The 18,878-nt window shown below is 37.2% G+C and overlaps 1 protein-coding gene across 9 annotated transcripts in view; it reads right to left on the reverse strand.

Annotated features, from left to right (window-relative positions):
* The window catches only part of KCNQ5 (potassium voltage-gated channel subfamily Q member 5), a 616,433-nt gene that overhangs the window by 79,268 nt on the left and 518,287 nt on the right, over positions 1–18,878 (reverse strand). For 7 of the 9 annotated variants that reach the window (XM_055256378.2, XM_055256370.2, XM_063629851.1 and 4 more), the window contains exons 6-8: positions 15,540–15,650; positions 9,531–9,626; positions 343–437 (exon numbers count right to left, since the gene is read on the reverse strand). In XM_055256378.2, coding sequence (XP_055112353.2) covers positions 343–437; positions 9,531–9,626; positions 15,540–15,650 — 302 coding nt within the window. The remainder of the gene's footprint in view (positions 1–342; positions 438–9,530; positions 9,627–15,539; positions 15,651–18,878) is intronic. The other 2 variants (XM_063629850.1, XM_055256386.2) reach the window with 1 other exon arrangement.

The raw sequence follows: 18,878 nt of genomic DNA on the forward strand, positions 1-18,878 counted from the left end.
TAAATAATCCTTGTTTTTCAAGAACTATGGTGCTTACCTTTAGGATGCTGGTGGGCTTTATGAAATGAGACATTAGAAAATAAGCATGAAATAGTAGAAATAAATCTCTATAAAATTTACATTATTTTAATCTTTAACCCCAGTCTGTGGATTGTGAGGAATGATACTGATTCCATTTAGTTTTGTGCCAGAACTGCTACTAAATAGGTTTGAATCTCTCTAGGAGCAACAGAGAATAAGAGAAGCCAAACATTAACACCTTTTTTTGTGTGTGTGGGTATGGTTTGTTTAACAGACTTGAAAAGACTCAACTACAGTGGCAGCTGTCACACTGATACCTACTTGGTAGGGCTGCAGGTGTGCAAGGCCTTCAAGTGTGGCTTCCAGGTTGCAATGGAAACAGATTTCTCATCAGCTGCGTAACTACGCCAAACACACTGCATGTGGCATAGATGGGGACATGAAAAAGAAAAAAGAGAGCAGGAGATAGAATAAAATAAAAAATGATTAAGTTACTACACATGAAGAATCTTTTGCCTCTCATACTTAGCCCTGATAAATACCCAAAGGAGGAAGAAGGCTACTTTGGCATTTTCATCTGGCTGTTAAACATATTGCACCACATCAGAACTTCTTTTATTTTATTTTATTTTATTATATTATTTATTTATTTTGAGATGGACTTTCACTCTGTTGCCCAGGCTGGAGTGCAGTGGTGCGATCTCAGCTCATTGCAATCTCTGCCTCCTGGGTTCAAGTGATTCTTGTGCCTCAGCCTCTAGAGTAGCTGGGACTACAGGTGCCTACCACCATGCCTGGCTATTTTTTTTTTTTTTTTTTTTTGTATTTTTAGTAGAGATGGAGTTTCACCATGCTGGCCAGGCTGGTCTCAAATTCCTGACCTCAAGTGATCCGCCTGCCTTGGCCTTCCAAAGTGCTGGGATTACAGGTATGAATCACTGCGCCTGGCCAGAACTGCTTTTCAAAACAACACACCAAGAAGCAAAAGGCCCAAAAAGTGTAATATAACGTAATTTTTGAATTGGTAAGGGAAAGATACTATATTATCCAAAACAAAAAGTAATGATTGACTGGTTAAATGCTAATATCCAAGATAGTAGTTAGGTAAGCGACTTGAGCATGAGCATACATTCTAGAGATTGATCTTTAATCAATATTTGATAAGGGAGAAGCAAAAGACTAATGAAAATCCAGTATGCAACTAGTAAGCTAACTAGTTAACTAATGAACAGCAGGGTATGCTAGTGATTGAATTAATGAAGTCCTTGAACTATGTAATACTTCTAATGCTAAAAATGAAGATAGTGATATCAAGAAGCAGAACTAAAACAAGATGGGGAAAATGTACTCTCTAGGTGTATAGCTGCAAAACACCTAAGGATTTTGCCATGATCTAAGAATATGTTTATAGCTCTTTGACGTAAAACATAAACTCTCTCCATTTCATATAATTATACCTGGCATATATAAGACAAAGTATTTTTATGTGATCCTCACAATCAAAGTGTGAGTTAAGATTCCTATTTTGTAGGTGAGAAAAGAAGGGCCCAGATAAATGAAGAGGTTTATACAAGGTTGGTGGAGTTGAGACAATATCTCAGATTGCCTGGCTCTCGGTCATAGAATCCCTCCATGGAGACTTGCTGACTGCTTGAAGACTGTTGTTGGAAAAGCTTCCGTCTGAACTGCTCATTTGAGAGACTGCCCGACCTTACTTTCCCATATAGATTTTGGTAAATTTCTTTCTTTGTAATGAGTCTGCAGACATCTCTAATGACCAGGTATTTACTCCAGTCTCCTCAGAGAAAACTGTTTTATTATAGTAGATTAATCAAAACATTTTATTTTATGTGACAAACCTATTTATTTATTATTTATTTATTTGAGACAGGGTCTCCCTCTGTCCCCCAGGCTGGAGTGCAGTGGCACTATCTTGGCTGTCCGCCACCTCTGCCTTCTGGGTTCAAGCGATGCTCGTGCCTCAGCCTCCTGAGTAGCTGGGACTACAGGCACACACCACCACATCCAGCTGATTTTTGTATTTTTAGTAGAGACAGGGTTTCACTATGTTGGCCGGGCTGATCTTGAACTCCTCACCTCAAGTGATCTGCCACCTTGGCCTCCCAATGTGCTGGGATTACAGGCGTGAGCCACCATGCCTCGCAGACCAATTCATTTAAATGGGCCATATCCCTAGTACATAACCATCAGTCATGATTGTGAAATCTACAATGAAGAAAATGTGATCTAACAATATTCCTTTTCCTGAGAATATCAATGAATAAATGTATGCTGAATAAAAGTTAAAAATTGACACAACTACTTGGGAAAACTGGAAGTTTCTATGAAAGGTAAACACTTATGTATCCTATGATACAACTACACACTCCTAGGTATATTTTCAACATACATGCTTATATATGTTCATTAAAAGTATGTACTATATGTTGGTTTCTAATAAACTAAAGCTGGAAATGCCAAAATACCCAGAAACAGTAGAATAAACAGAAAATTTGTGATACATTTACATAGTACAATACTATATGGTAATAGTACATATAACTACATTCAACAATATGGATGAACTTCATGTGAATAACGTTGAGTGAGAAAAAGAAGACACCAAGGAGTACATTTCCATAACGTACAAAAACCAGGGAAAACTATTCTATGCTGTTAGAAGGTAGCACAGTTGTTATCCTTATGGGATAGTGATTGCAAAGGGGTACACAGGAGGTCCTGCTCTGTTTATCTGAGTGCTGGTTATGCAGGTGTGCTCAGTTCTCCTAAGATACGTGCTCTTTTCTGCATGCACATTGTACTTCAATGAAATTTCAGAAAGTTATATAAAAAAACTAGAAAAATATAGTAGTAGAACCTGAGGGACTTTTTTATATTTTTGAGGAAGGTTTAAATGATTGAACCAAAGTTCCTTGCCTTCATTACATGGCTCATGCTGATTTAATCTACAAATCTGTGGAAATTTGTGCTAAGTATCTTGACATCTTATATAATGCAACTATTGTTGCATCATCTTGAAATGTTAATTTTTGCAAATATTATACACACACAATTTATAGAGTGATTTAGAATAATTAAGGAAAACACATGGATTTAGGATTGCAGCTTCTTCTGTAGTAGTGGTGCCCAGAGATCCTCTAATGTTGTGATGACACAGACGGCTGCCTTAATTAAACAATTTCCATAGAAGACGTCACACATATATGATTTTTGATACATTGAAAGCAAGACTCCTGTAGAACTAGAAGCATATAGCAGGTCTGTACATTATTAGATACCAGTGAAAAAATCCAAAACAACAGAACAACAAAAGAATGGGGCCGAGGCATTGCCTGTGAATGTTATAAAGAACTGGGGGCAAAAGAGGCCACTCTGAGAAAATTAAAGATTTTCTTTACAATGAGATCTGACGTCTTGTTATTTTTCTATCAAATTGATCCCAACAGCTAAGCTCTTGTTCCCTTCATTACTCATCTCCCAAAAATGCCTTTTAAATGAGAGGTATGGAAGGTGCAGGTGGCATCTGTCGCATGGCTGATATTAGTTAACACTAAAAATGAAGGTGGAAGTGGAACTCTATGCCCTTTACACTCTAATAATTTTATTTTGTCCTTAGGCCTCTCTTAGCAAATTGTTTCTAGTAGCTAAACTTTGAACCCACATCCCTGTGATCCAGTAGCGGATGTTCCTATATTTAAAGCCAAAATCACACAGTAGTTGGCAAGAGAAAAATAACACTTAGAGGGATTTCCTCTGGTTGATTGACATGGTGTATACAATTCAAAGGACAAATCAACAAGAAGCAAAATGAGAGCCAACTTTACCCTTTAGCAGGTGATGCTGGTGCTCTAGGCAGCCAAACAGATTTGGACTTTGCTCAATAAGTACAAGGCCAGTATAATTCAGTTTTTTGGGAGTATTTTGTTTGTCTTGCAAGTATTACTGTTATGGCATGTTTGATCCTTACTGAAAATGGTCTAGAACGTTTCAGCTGACCATCCAAAGGAATAATGAACATGGAGCTTATTTTTTCAAGGTACAGAGTTTTAAATGTCAAAGTCCTGAAAGTTTTAGGCTATTAACCAGCAATCCCTTTCCACATCTCTCTTCACAGTACTCTCTGTTCCTCAGAGGCAACCCCCTCAATTCTTACAGTTGTTGCTTCTATTTTTAAGAATCCTTATTTATTATTATTTTTTTTGAGACAGGGTCATACTCTATCACCCAGGCTGGAGTGCAGTGGTACAATTATAGCTCACAGCAGCTTCAAACTCCCAGGCTCAACCAATCCTCTGGCTTCAGCCTCCTGAGTAGCTACAGGTGTGTGAGGACTACAGGTGTGTGCCATTGCACTTGACTTTTTAAAATTTTTTTGTAGAGGTGGGGTCTCGCTATGTTGCACAGGTTGGTCTTGAACTCCTGGCCTCAAGTGATCCTCCCACCTTAGCCTCTTAAAGTGCAGGGGTTACAGGCATGAGCCACTTGCATCCAGCCAAGAATGCTTATTTTTAAGGATTATGCTTATAGTTATATTTCTTGATTTTTCAATTTTAGACATTATCAATTAACTTCCTATCCTGAAAGATACTGATATTGCCCACTTACATGCCCTCTTCCTCTCCTTTCATCCTATCAACACTTAATATCACAATTCTTAGCTAAGTTACTATTTAATATTATTTTGACAATGTAACTGTTGTTCCCAGTTCAGCAATGTGATGTACTATGGCTACTATTTCTTTCTTATACAAGTTTTTGGTTTTTTTTTTGGAGTTATAATTGTCCTATTTTAATTTCTTGATTTGCGTATATGTACCTGTTATGATTACATTCCAGATCTTTCCAACAGAACTATAAAATTCCTCTGGTCAAATGCGTCATGAAATCTGAGAATTCCATTCTTTCGCTTCCTTGAAGATCTTTCTCCTGGAGCTCTCAGCCTCCTTCTCATTCTGTTCTCAAGACCTGCATAGCTGTTGTCTTGGGACTTCCCTTCCCTATCATCATAGAAATCCCCTTTGCTCTTTCCTGTGCGGAATCTCTTGCTTTCTTGACTCCATGTCTCTTTGTCTCTTGGCTTATCCCCTTGTTTTGGAAGAGAAATTCTATTTACGAAGTTTCTTGAGTAAAGGTAAATGGTAGATTAATTTCTGAGATCTTGCATGCCTAAAAGTGCCTTGGTGCTGCTCTCACACTTGATGGTGGTTTGGCTGGATATAGACTTCTAGGTTGAAAATAATTTCTATAATTTCGAAAGTATTGTTTCATTGTCTTCTAATTTTTGGGTTACTAATGAGAAATCCTATGTCATCCTTATTCTTGATCCTTTGGCTCTGTCCTGCTCAGAGAGCATTTAGGATCTCCTTCTTGTAAGTTTTCTGATATTTCACTATGATAATCTTGGTGTGAAGTTTTTGGTTCACAGTGCTGGACACTTGGTGAGCTCTTCTACTGTGGCCACTCCCGTCCTACTGTTCTGGAGAATCATAATGTCGTATTTCTTTGATAAAATCTTCCTCTTAGTTTCCCTGCACTTGAGCTGAGATATCTTTATTAGCTGGATATTGGATATGCATATCCAGTTGGAATGCATATCCAATGCATTGGATGGGCCCTTCACGTTTCTTATCTTTTTTGCTTTATTTTCAATCTCTGTTTATTCTAGTTTCAGGGAAATTTTCACAACTTTATCTTACCTTCTGTTTTTTTTCCTGCCTTCATGTTTTTCACATTTAAGATTTTTTTTTTTCTGAGTCTGTTCTTATTTATTTATTTATTACAGAAATGTGGTCTCACTATATTGCCCAGACTGATCTTGAACTCAAGCGATCCTCCCACCTTGGCCTCTCAAAATGCTGGGATTACAGGCATGAGTCACCACACCTGGCATTGTTTTTATTGATGACTGGAGCACTAAAAAGATGTAAAATCTCTATGTAAGTGGCTTGAGCTTAATCACTAGTGGCTTCGCTTTAGGGTAATTGGGTGGAGACTAAGTCATTTTACTGGGGGAAGCCAAAGTTTCAATACAAATATATATATTTTTCTTTTGGGTCAGCTGGCATCAAAGCAACATCTTCTATCCCTACCAGCATTTATTTCACAAACTTTTACTTAATTCCCTGTTTCTGTTTCTAATAAAGCATATATTTATGAGGATGTAAATGCTGCTTTTTGAAAGGGGCAATGGATTCAGATTCAGACAGCAGGGATTTGAGTCCTAGCTCCTCCTAGGCTTGTCCTGAGGATCAAGTAACATAATGTATTAGAAGCACCCTGCAAACTAAAAAGCACTTCATGAGTCTTAAGCATTATTAATAAAAGTTGTGACGTTTGGGCAGTTATTCAAAACATTACTGAGAGCTAATTTCTTTTTCCAGACTGCTCCAGCTTGAAATGAAAAGCAAATTTAAAAGAATCATGCAAAGATATTGACACAGCTAAATTTGCTGCAAGCTTCTGGGGTTTTAAATTTTTTTCCTAAAACTCTGAAATGTTGGTTAATTTAGTTCTCTCACCAACCAAATGATGAAGCAATTTGGGCATCTCAGTTGCCCTTTTAAGAAGATAGTGACTCTGGCCTAAAATAAATGAGACGCTTTTGAGCTTGATGGTTTGTGTGTTCAGCAAACCAAGTCAGGTTTATTGGGTAAGAAAGTGAAAGGATGATTAAATGAAGTTTGCTTTTCAATCTACTACATCCTGAAATATAAATTTCTACAATATATAATCAAGGCTTAAGGCCTTGAATTCTGTCTAAAGACTATAGCAAGGAAGAACAATGAACAAATTAATAATTATATTATTATTTCTATGTGTAATAAATAAATTAATTGCATTTAAATGAAGGAGCAATTGCTTTTAAAATTAGTAGATTCTACTTTGATTAATGAAACTATGATTAGATTTTAAAAGTACTCTTGAATGCTTCAAGCCTTCCATTTTGCATTATTTTTGTTAAGAATAACATTTAAGTTGGAGTTCTAAGTAAAATAAAAACTCATGATTTTACTTCGTTGTTACCTGCATTTGTACAAGTTCAATTACTGATCACAATATATGTTACATAACCCAGTTCCATAAAATAAAATTCCAGGCCTCCAAGTAAAACTGTTCAATTAGCATCTCCTCCATAGGGTTACCTGTGAGGGAGGCCTTGCCGCATTTTGACTGTAGACATATAAATGCCTCTGCTCCAATGATTTGCTGTAGAAATAGCAATTTATTTTCAAGTTCAATTGGAAATTGTTCTTACACAGTCTAGTAGTCAATAATGATAAGTTAGATCAGGAGATTTCCTGCAGTTATTCTCTATATTTCTCTTGTATGGTATGGCAGCTGATAGCCACTTGTAGCTATTGAACACTTGAGAAGTGGCTAGTGCCATTGGCAAACTTGGTTTTTAATTTTAATTAATTTAAATGTAAAAAGCTACATGTAGCTAGTGGTTACGGTATTGAGCAGCACAGCTTTGTATCATCACAACTGATATGTGCATGAGAAATTCCTCAAAGAGCTCATTTTCTAACAAAACAGCTGATATTCCAAGAGATTTTATTGTGTAAAATGTATTATTGGTTCCATATGTAGACAGAGCTTGGTGCTCAGACGGATGAAAGGAACCCATGTGATAACTTCTGCACTCACAGGTTGGAAAACATTGTTCTAGAGTGAAGGGAAATTAAAGGATAAGAACAGTAAAGAGAAAAGCTTATTAGTAGTATTGGAACATGTGTAACCAGTTAAGGAGTGCTAAAGGATGAAAGGCTATGAATTCTGGACCTTGGGGTATTTTGCGTGTGTCCTAAAGTGTGTGACTCCTCTTTTCATTCTGCTGATTATTGTTTGGCATCAGATCTTAAACTCCCACTTCATATAAGAAAATAGAGTTTACTTTCTCTTTAGTGACCTTTTAAAACCTGTAAAGAATATGTAAAAAAAAAATCGTCAAAAATAATGTAAAAAAATAGAGATTCTCAGTGATTTGCATTGGAAGTCATGCCCGATGGTCTACTTTCTTGTCAACAGTTGCAGAATAGCTTGATTTAAAAATTAATATTCTCATTTAATGATTAGATATAAACAGATCTCCTTCATGATATAACTGAGCCATACTGCCCCCTTCCTTCCCCAGCACCATGTCTGTGGGAGGCACTGCATATATCACAGCCACAGATAAACACTAAAGGTAGGGGTTGCGGTGGTGACCTCCCACCAACCCACCCACCCAAACCTACATTCTAAATTAAAACAGTGTGCTTGTGGCCGGGCGCCGTGGCTCACGCCTTTAATCCCAGCACTTTGGGAGGCCGAGGCGGGCGGATCACGAGGTTAGGAGATAGAGACCATCCTGGCTAACACGGTGAAACCCCGTCTCTATTAAAAATGCAAAAAAATTAGCCGGGCGTGTTGGCGGGCGCCTGTAGTCCCAGCTACTCGGGAGGCTGAGGCAGGAGAATGGCGTGAACCTGGGAGGCAGAGCTTGCAGTGAGCCGAGATCGCGCCACTGCACTCCAGCCTGGGCGACAGAGCGAGACTCTGTCTCAAAAAAACAAAACAAACAAAACACAAAACAAAACAACAACAAAAATACAGTGTGTCCGTTACTGCAGCATTAAGGCAAGTTTCCTAGGGCCTTGGGGCACCATTTCAAGCCCCTCCAGTTTAGAAATTCGGTAGCTTCCACTTCCCTAGCAGGAGGGGAGAAACTTTAGATTGTAGAATTATTTTGTCCATAACTAAATGTCAACTCTACATTATGAATCTAACAAAAAATATATTTTGTGATTCTTAACCTGGATCTAGGATGGAAAATATATGGATGGCAAAAGGAGAAGCATTCCTTTTAGTGCTGAAGCTAATCCTGAGTTACTGAAAAGAAAACGAAATGCTAAATAACAACCTATGTATTAGGAACTAGCTTCAAATTATATACTTATTGTTTAATATTCTCAAACACTGATGTATTCCATAGTCCCATCAGCTCTCAAAATAGGATAGCTATTTCCGCTAACTGCCCTAGATGGCACTAAAAGCAATTTCACAGGTATTAAACCTTGACATTCTAAACAAATACGTTGTTCTTTAAAACAGCAACATACATCTTGCTGGAGAAAGTAATTGTAATGTAGGGAACAATGCCCTGTTCTGCTCCGTCACTTAATGATCAATTATGTTTCATCAAGTAATTCATAAGACATATTAGATAATTCCAAGAGCCACACAACTGCTAACCTTTGCATGGCCTTGCTGACATGGTTACTTAGTCTGAACAATGCATGGACCATTTGCTAAAAATACATGTGTTTCAGTTTGGGAGAGGAGGAACACCTGTCCAAATCCAAGACTGTACATTAAGTTCTGACTTCATTTTATAAAAAGGAGCAAAGCAGTAGTTCTACCAAGCAATAAAGCACAGAGATTGGAAAATGACCCATCAAGCACTATGGACACAGATGTTGCCATCTACCTATTACACTGACATTTACCTGAATGAGGTTGGCAGCTGGGTTCCTTCTTTTCTCAAAGTGTTTCTGGCGGTGTTGTTCTTGTACTTTTAATGCAAAACCTGAGCCAAGAATGCCCTGGAACAAAATACAAAAATGGCACTCAAAAATTTCAAAAGCATTGTTAAATAATACAAATATTAAAAAGTCACTAAAATGAGTCTGAGAGAAGACAAATAGTATGTAACCTGTCCATAAACATGTTACTTATTAAAATAAGCAGTATTTCTCTCCATTATAATACCAATAGCCAATGGCAAATTGTTGGGCAATACTGCCAGGAGATACAACTTCTGTTCTTTAGTAAGTCAATTAGGCATTGTCATTTATTATCTTTTGTGGTATAGCATAGGCACCATGATTATAAATAAAATCACAATAAAATTTTTTTGTGTGTGTGGCCTTCTCTGTGACATTTCTTTTTGCCTAAGTTAGATTGAGTGGTCTCATCCAGTGAGGGAATGTAGAGAACATGAATTTCAACTTGGGACAGAGCTGGATTTTAAATCTGGGGGAGTTAAAGTTTCACTGCTGTGAACATGGGAATACTTCTAGCACTTTGATGAGACTCTGAAAGTTAGATTCTCTATCCATGAAATGGAGGAGAGAGGACTGTATAAAATCTGTCCCAGCTGTAGTTCTTTATAATGTTATAACTCTACACCTACTAAAAGAAAAGTAAAATGGAGAGCAGGGATACTCAGTTTTGAAGATATACAGTAGAAGGTTTTCTATTTTGCCCATTTGTACAATAGAGACAAGAACGTGGGTCATTGCAAAGCACATGCCCATTTTAATTCACACTTTTACCATTCCTTGCCTTTTTTATTTTGGCTCACCTATTCAGTTTTTGGGATTAGTAAGATTAGTATTCCCTTCTAGGTTTACATTAGTTTTGGGCCAGTTTGCTTTTCTTCTGCTTATCATCTTGATCTGCCAAAATTCTGGTTCTTTGATGTCCCCCACTCTTTCCAATTTGCTCTGGTCTGCTAACATTTGTGAAAACAAGATGCTTTGTCTCGGCCTTGGGTTGGCTTTTGGAGCTTGCTAAATTCAGTCTCTGGGCTTTGCTTTTAACTCTTGAGTTTATTGGCATGGGACTGGGAGCTCTGCTGCTTTCAGGTCTGTGGATTTTACTTGCTAGCTATAAATTATTAGTTTTTTATTAAACTTCAAGGAGTCTAACCCTTTGGTTAGAGATGGACATTTTATAAGCACTAAGTCAGTATTTGCCACAGCTAAGGAATGGTTGTTTTTCTTTTCTTTTTATTTTTAGAGTAGCTCAAAGATGGTTCAAAGATGCTATAGGGTTTTTCTTCTCTAGAAGGTGTTAAGTCTCAGCTGAATAACAACTTGGCTGAGATATTTTTGGGCTCTGGATAACCTTTAACCTTCCTTCTTATCTTGAGATTCCACAATTCTGAGTACATCTGTGACAATAACCAGACAATAAGTAATGCAATCATGTTTAAAATATGCAGTGGTCTAATAATACTATTTGCTATTCATGAGCAATGATCTACTCCATTATTAATTAGTATAAATGACTGTACTATGAAATTAGAAATTACATCATAGGTTCTGTTTTCCATCTCTCCTTTTCAGTGACTGTCTTACACTGTCTAAGATCTCTATCTCATACAGGTTGTGATTGTACAAACTAAGCTTTATAAAAACCTGGTCTCTGTGATCTGGTTTATAGATTTAAACATTTCCCTCCATTTAGGTGTTATAAAAATGCCCCTCCATTTCTAAATCCAGAACAACTTAAGTCATTTGTAACTTCTAATTTTTTTCTGCTATTTAAGATCATTTAGGAAAGATTTCTTTATTTTCCCATTAATACTAGTATTCATAAAGTGTAGACATGTAAGACAATATGAAATACCAAAATTTCTAGCATATATTTATAATATGTATTATATATACATGCATTTATGTGCTTATATGTGTATAATCCACTTGTATGGAGCATAATTTAGATTTTGCAGACATTGAATTAACAGCACTAGCTACCATTTTGAGCACTTATGATGTGGATATGAGGTTCGGAGTTTAATCCCCTTTGGAAAATAAAGACAGGCCCTACATAGCACAAATTTATCATCTGCCAAACAATCTAAAATGTGCTGAAAATCACATTGGCATTGCTCGGAAACATATATTAGTGAATGGTAAATGTTCGCTACATATTTCTTGCTCCAGACTGTACATTACAGCAGTTATTAAACCAGGTCTGCTTATTGTCTCATCATGGCTCCTTTCCAATTTTTTTCCACCTCTCTCTTAGTACACAGCTAGGTGCACCTAAACAGAAGTCTGTGAAAATAAGGTCTATTATATATGTATATACACACATGAAACATGGCTTAAGCTTTGAATGTATGTGTCATCCCTTCAAATACTGACACCAATAGATGGAAAGATATTTACCCTTCATCATCTTCTGGATTAAATGAACCTAATTTGTAACCCACTCATAGCAAATAGGTGATGCTGAAAGATACCCTATTTTTTTTATTTTTATTTTTTTTTGAGACGGAGTCTTGCTCTGTCGCCCAGGCTGGAGTGCAGTGGAGCGATCTCGGCTCACTGCAAGTTCCGCCTCCCGTGTTTACATCATCCTCCTGCCTCAGCCTCCCGAGTAGCTGGGATTACAGGTGCCCGCCACCACGCCCAACTGATTTTTTGTATTTTTTAGTAGAGACACGGTTTTACCGTGTTAGGCAGGATGGTCTCGATCTCCTCACCTTGTGATCCGACTGCCTCGGCCTCCCAAAGTGCTGGGATTACAGGCATGAGTCACCATGCCCAGCAAGATACCCTATTTTTTAAATGGTTTTTAACATGTTATTATATGCAATAATTACATTTAGTTAATATTGTTAATGATTACAGTGGCTAATATTTTTAATGGAATGGTTAATATCTTGAGTCAAACAGCACTAGTTCTTGCACTGAATTTACTAGCTGGAGGTCTCAAGGAATTCAGTTTCTATAAAACTCAATTTCTTCATCAATGAAAATACTCTTAGCAGGAATATCTAGCAGAAGACAAGGGAGCACCCCAAAGAGGAGAAAGACCTGCATATCAGGGTAACACAGGGGAGCTGGGGCTTCTTCTGTGAGCTCATTAGCTCAGAGATGGAGCAGGCACCAGGGGAAGTGACCCCACAGTGGAGCTTTGGAAGGGTGGCTTGTATGACTCTGTGATGTGCAGGATGGCCCTTCTGCTTTGAGGGTAAGATGGAGAAAGGCTCTTTTCTTTCTTGGTTCTCAGGTGTCCTGGGTGGGAGGAACCCTACAAAGGGGCAGCCCACAATCCACCTCTAGCTTTCTCCGCAAAATATCAATGTGTCTTCCTAAATTTCAATCAAACAACACTTTTGGTTGGCAGGTACACAAGATATAATAACATCTCTGGCAATCTTGTTTTTTTCTAAAGTTATATATGGACCATTTAATCTTTCATTTAATAAATAAGGACTCAGAAAATATTGTGAGGTTTCAGTAAAAGATTCTTAGTAGAGGTTACTTTTCTTGGCATTGTTAAGAAATGTTATTTTCTGTGAAAGCAAAATTTTCAGATTTCCAACATGGGTTAATTTAATTTGCATATAAAAATTTCATACTTACTTTATTGGAAACATTTCCAAGAATGACTACTTAGTCACTGACCTTTAACTTAACCTAGTGACATATTTAACCTCCCTGTGATAGTTTAGCATTTCATTATGGGGACTGCCTTTTTGCTGTGCTGGGTGCAGCCAACTTCCAGAGGTGTGTTGACCCTAATACTAACTGGCCCTAGATCTTCACACATTTTGTTTTACCTTTTTATTTTATTTTATTTTTCCTGACAGGATACACATTTTGAACATTGATGTCTGCTTGCTACTCACAGATTTCCTTTTCCCTCCTTTGCTGTTAGTCTTTTACCATTTCTTTCTGTTGCAGTGTTTGTTCTATCATCTTCCTCTATATTTGTTGTTTATAATCTTCAAAGAATTGTGAAACCATATAGGTGAGTTTATCAGAATTTTCTCTGAATGAAGACTAGGTTATGAATTAGGTCTCAAGTGGCTCTCCTATGAGGACAGAACATAGACTGTTGTCTATTTCAACAGCCCAGAGGTTGCCTACCTCCTTGTTCATAGTTTTTCACTGAATCATAGAGGTTGCTCTGCATGTGGCCTCAGGACAAATATAAACACAAAAGCTGCAATTATTTTGTGCCATTATTTTGGGAAAAAACCCAAGACTGTTGTATTGTTTCTAAAGGTATTTTCCTGTAGGGAATCTGATTATTGAGTGAATCTCTTCTCTGTTCTGAATTGTTGAGGTTGCCAGATGAAGTTGCCTTGGATATGTAAGATTTTTTTTCAAATTCTCCTTGATTTCATCATTTTGTCCCAGGAAACATGTATTTCTAGATGCTTACAGGCAAAGGGAGGTAACATTTATTGAGAGTTCTCTTCATGACAAGCACTTGACTTACATTATTACATTGGTCTGCACAAAATTTCTCTGGGCTCGATAATTCTTCCTCCATTCTATTAAAAAAGAAACTTATTCAGGGTCACTGTTCAGGCTGAATTGTGTCCTTCCAAAATTCATATGTTGAAGTCCTAATCCCCATGACCTCAGAATGTGACCTTGTTTGAAAATAGGGTCCTTACAGAGGTAATCAAGTTAAAACGAGGTCATTAGGATGGACCCTAATCCAATATGACTGGTGTTCTTCTAGGAAGTCGAAATTTGGACACAGATGACATGAAGACACAGGAAGAAGGACCATCTATAAGCCAAGAAGAGAGGCCTGGAACAGATCTTTCTCTCATGGCTCTCGTGGCTTCTCAGTGCTTTGATTTTGGACGTCCAGCCTTGGGAACTGTGAGACAATACCTTTCTATTGTTTAAGTCACCCAGTCTGTGGTACTTGTTAAGGCAGCCCTAGTAAACTAAAGCAGTCATATAGTTAGAAAGTGACAAAGATGTATTCAAACTGAGGTCTAGTACCCAAGCATATGCATGGCCTTTTTAGTCTCTTTTCTGTGATTTTGAGTGTTCTGGGGCAGAACCATCTGGTGAATCTCAAGTTCGGCACTGGTGGGTCAAGGGTGTTCTCTGCATTCATTAATAGGCAGAGGAGAAGCCCTACGACCTAAAAGAGCTTTGGAGAGGTGCTCTGGGGTTTCTGGTTGGCACAGCTTGAGCTGTGTCTGGAGCAAGACTGGAGCTATTTTCCTTAAGCACTCCTGCTGCCACCGCCTTAACCCTCCTTTTTATTGGCTCCTCCTTCCCCACCCCAGGTGGAGTGAACAAAAGCAAGAAACTTGGAAATGGGGGCAAACTGTAATATTTTGAACAGCTGCCTTTAAAGACACAAGAGAATAAAATTATCAGAAAGGCAGGCTTCATTCACTAAGGAGAAAATAATCAGAAGTTTGGGGGCAGATAAATGTGTCTTTTATTCTGATAAGATACAGAAACTGCTCATTAAAAAAATCAATGATGATGACACAATGAATAAATCATCTGACATGTTTAACACCATTTAAGGTCATATATGCTTTTCACTCATATGGATCTGAAGAGAAAAATACTCCATTGTGCACATCTGTCTCTTAAGTAGCACACATTATAAACCAAATTGGAAGGATCAGTTTTAAAAGAAGATAGCTTTAAATCTTTGCAAATATTTTAAATGTCTTAGTAGCATGTTGCCTAAGAAGTGAGCCTTCTGAATTATTATTTGGTCACAAAGTATGAGCCTATATTAAATAAAGTCTCAGATTAAGTGTCTCCAAGGGAAGACCATATTTTATAAATTATCCAAGTAGATATATTTAGAAAAGTCAACATTATATCGGAAAAATTATATTTGTAAATGATACAGATATGTTCCCAAGCATACCAATTTGTGAGAGCTCACTCTAATAAGTCTCTAAGACCTAATTTATGCTGCTTTATTGGTGCAAAGATACTCACGGCAGGAAGTGCAAAGAAAGAAATGCCAAGGAGTGCAAAGCCTGCAGAAAGCAATCTTCCCAGCCAAGTTAGGGGAGTTTTGTCTCCATAGCCAATAGTTGTCAATGTAATCTAGAAACAAAATAAATAGAATGTGCAGCTTAAGTACTTGAGAGGAAAGTTAGGACCTATGAACAGGAGGCAAGCAACGTTTCCACTAAATCATTATTCAACAAATCTTGTTGGTGCTTTTTATTACTGTGCTTTAATTTTCCATGACGCATGACAGAACTTCTCTTTGTTTAAGGAAAAGAATAACCTACATACTTGTTCCTCCCTTATAACACAGTTTTCCGTCTTTTCTAAGTGTATTCAAAGAAAGGTTATTTAAGTAAGTGGATAACCATCAGTGATACAGAAATGATAGCACTATGGATTTAGGACTGGATCAGTGCACAAAATAATAATTTATGTTAATTTAGGCTGTCCCTTCGTTACCTTGGCAGGCATTTCCTGAAGGTCTGGTGTGTGCAAGGTATGTGTTAAGATTTGTAGTGGAACAAAAATGAGGGCATAGTTCTTGTCCTAAGATATTTATGGCCTAATAAGAGAAACATGCCACACACGAATAATTAAAATACGAAACAGGATGAGAGCGGTATCATAATGGAGGTACAAATAGCCTGCTATGGGAATTCAAGGAAGAGATTAGTTATTATAAACTTGAGGTGTTGAGGGCGCTTTACTAGGGAGATGTCATCATACCTGGGCTTTGAAAGAGGGGTAACATTTCGAGAAGCAGAAATGATAAAGAAGGTGATCTAGGGAGGTGAAAGAAGTGGCTAGCTGCAGAGCAGTGAGAACACATGGAGTAGATTCTGAAAAGTACAAGTTGTTCAGCTGGACTGGGGCATGGTGGATTTAAAAAGGATTAGTGACTTCTTCAATTTATTTTATTGATATTTTATAGACTACTGTGTACAGTTCTTTCAGCTCCTTGGTTAAATTTATTCCTAAGTATTTTAATTTTTGTAGCTGCTGTAAATGGGATTGTTCTCTTGATTTCTTTTTTGGAAAGTTTGTTGTTAGTGTATAGAAATGCTAGTGATTTTTGCGGTGTTGATTTTGCATCCTGTAACTGTACTGAATTTATCAGTTCTAGCAGTTTTTTTCTGGAATTGTTGCAAACAGCAACAATTTCCTTTCTTCCTTTCTTATTTGGATGCCTTTTATTTCTTTCTCTTGTCTAACTGCTCTGGCAAAGACTTCCACTACTATATTGAATAGAAGTGGCAAAAGTGGGCATCCTTGTTTTTTTTTTTTAATCAAACTAATAATTTATTAATAATTTTTAATTTTTGTGGGTACACAGTAGGTATATATATTTATGAGTTATATGGGATATTTTGATACAGGCATGCGATATGTCATAATGATATCAGGGTAAATGAGGTATCTGTCACCTCAAGCATTTATCCTTTGTGTTACAAATAATCCAATTATGCTCTTAATTATTTTAAAATGTACAATTAAATTATTACTGACTACAGTCACACTGTTGTACTTTCAAATACTAGATGTTATTCACTCTTTCTGTTTTTTTTTTGGTATCCATTAATCATCTCCGCTTCCCTCTCTGCTCACTCTCTCCACTACCCTTCTCATGCTCTGGTAACCATCATTCTACTATCTATCTTTGTGAATTTAACTGTTAATTTTTTTTTAATTATTATACTTTAAGTTCTAGGGTACATGTGCACAACGTGCAGGTTTGTTACATATGTATACATATGCCATGTTGGTGTGCTGCACCCATTAACTCGTCATCTACATTAGGTATATCTCCTAATGCTATCCCTCCCCCCTCCCCCCACCCCATGACAGGGCCCGGTGTGTGATGTTCCCCATCCTGTGTCCAAGTGTTCTCATTGTTCAATTCCCACCTATGAGTGAGAACATGTGGTGTTTGGTTTTCTGTCCTTGCGATAGTTTGCTCAGAATGATGGTTTCCAGCTTCATCCATGTCCCTACAAAGGACATTAACTCATCCTGTTTTATGGCTGCATAGTATTCCATGGTGTACATGTGCCACATTTTCTTAATCCTTAACTGTTAATTTTTAGCTTCCACAAATAAATGAGACGATGTGAAGTTTGTCTTTCTGTACCTGGCTTATTTCACTCAACAAAATGAACTCCACTTGCATCCATGTTGCTGCAAATGACAGGTTCTCATTCTTTTTAACGGCTGAATAGTACTCCATTGTGTATATATGCCACATTTTCTTTATCTGTCTATTGATGGATGCTTGGGTTACTTCCAAATCTTGGCCACTGTGAATAGTGCTGCAATAAACATGAGAGTGCAGATATCTCTTTGATATACTGATTTCCTTTCTTTTGGGAATATACCCAGCTGTGGGATTGCTGGATCATATGGTAGCTCTATTTTTAGCTTTATGAGAAACCTCCAACTTCTTCTCCATAGTGGCTAATTTATACTAATTTACATTCCCACCAACAGTGTACAATGGTTCCTTTTTCTCCAAATCCTTGCCAGCATTTGTTATTGCCTGTCTTTTGGATAAAATCCATTTTTACTGGAGTGAGAGGATATCTCATTGCAGTTTGATTTGCATATCTCTGATGATTAATTATATTGAGCACCTTTTCATATGCCTGTTTATAGTTTGTAATGTCCTCTTTTGAGAGATATCTATTTAGATTTTTTGCCCATTTTAAAATTGGATTATTTTATTTTTTCCTATACAGTCGTGAGAGCTCCTTATATATTCTGGTTATTAATCCCTTGTCAGATGGATAATTTGCAAATATTTTCTCCCATTCTGTGGGTTGTCTCTTCATTTTGTTGATTGTTTCCTTTGCTGTGAAGAAGCTTTTTCATGTGATGTGATCCCATTTGTTCATTTCTGCCTTGGTTGACTGTGCTTGTGGGATATTACTCAAGAAATCCTTGCCCTGGAGAATTTCCCTCATGTTTTCTTGTAGTAGTTTCATAGATTGAGGTCTTAGATTTAACTCTTTAATCCCATTTTGATTTGATTTTTTTCCATATGGCAAGGGATAGGGGTCTAATTTTATTCTTCTGCATATGGATATCCAGTTTTTCCAGCACCTTTTATTGAAGAGACTGTCCTTTCCTCATTGCATGTTCTTGGTACTTTTGTCAAAAACGAGTTCACTGTGGATGTACAGATTTGTTTCTGGTTTCTCTCTTCTGTTCCATTGGTCTATATGTGTTTTTATGCCAGTACCATTGTTTTGGTTCCTATATCTCTGTAGTATAATTTGAAGTCAGGTAATGTGATTTCTCCAGTTTTTCTCTTTTTGCTTAGGATAG

Source organism: Symphalangus syndactylus, chromosome 2 (genome assembly GCF_028878055.3).
Source record: "Symphalangus syndactylus isolate Jambi chromosome 2, NHGRI_mSymSyn1-v2.1_pri, whole genome shotgun sequence".
NCBI classification, from domain to species: Eukaryota; Metazoa; Chordata; class Mammalia; order Primates; family Hylobatidae; genus Symphalangus; species Symphalangus syndactylus.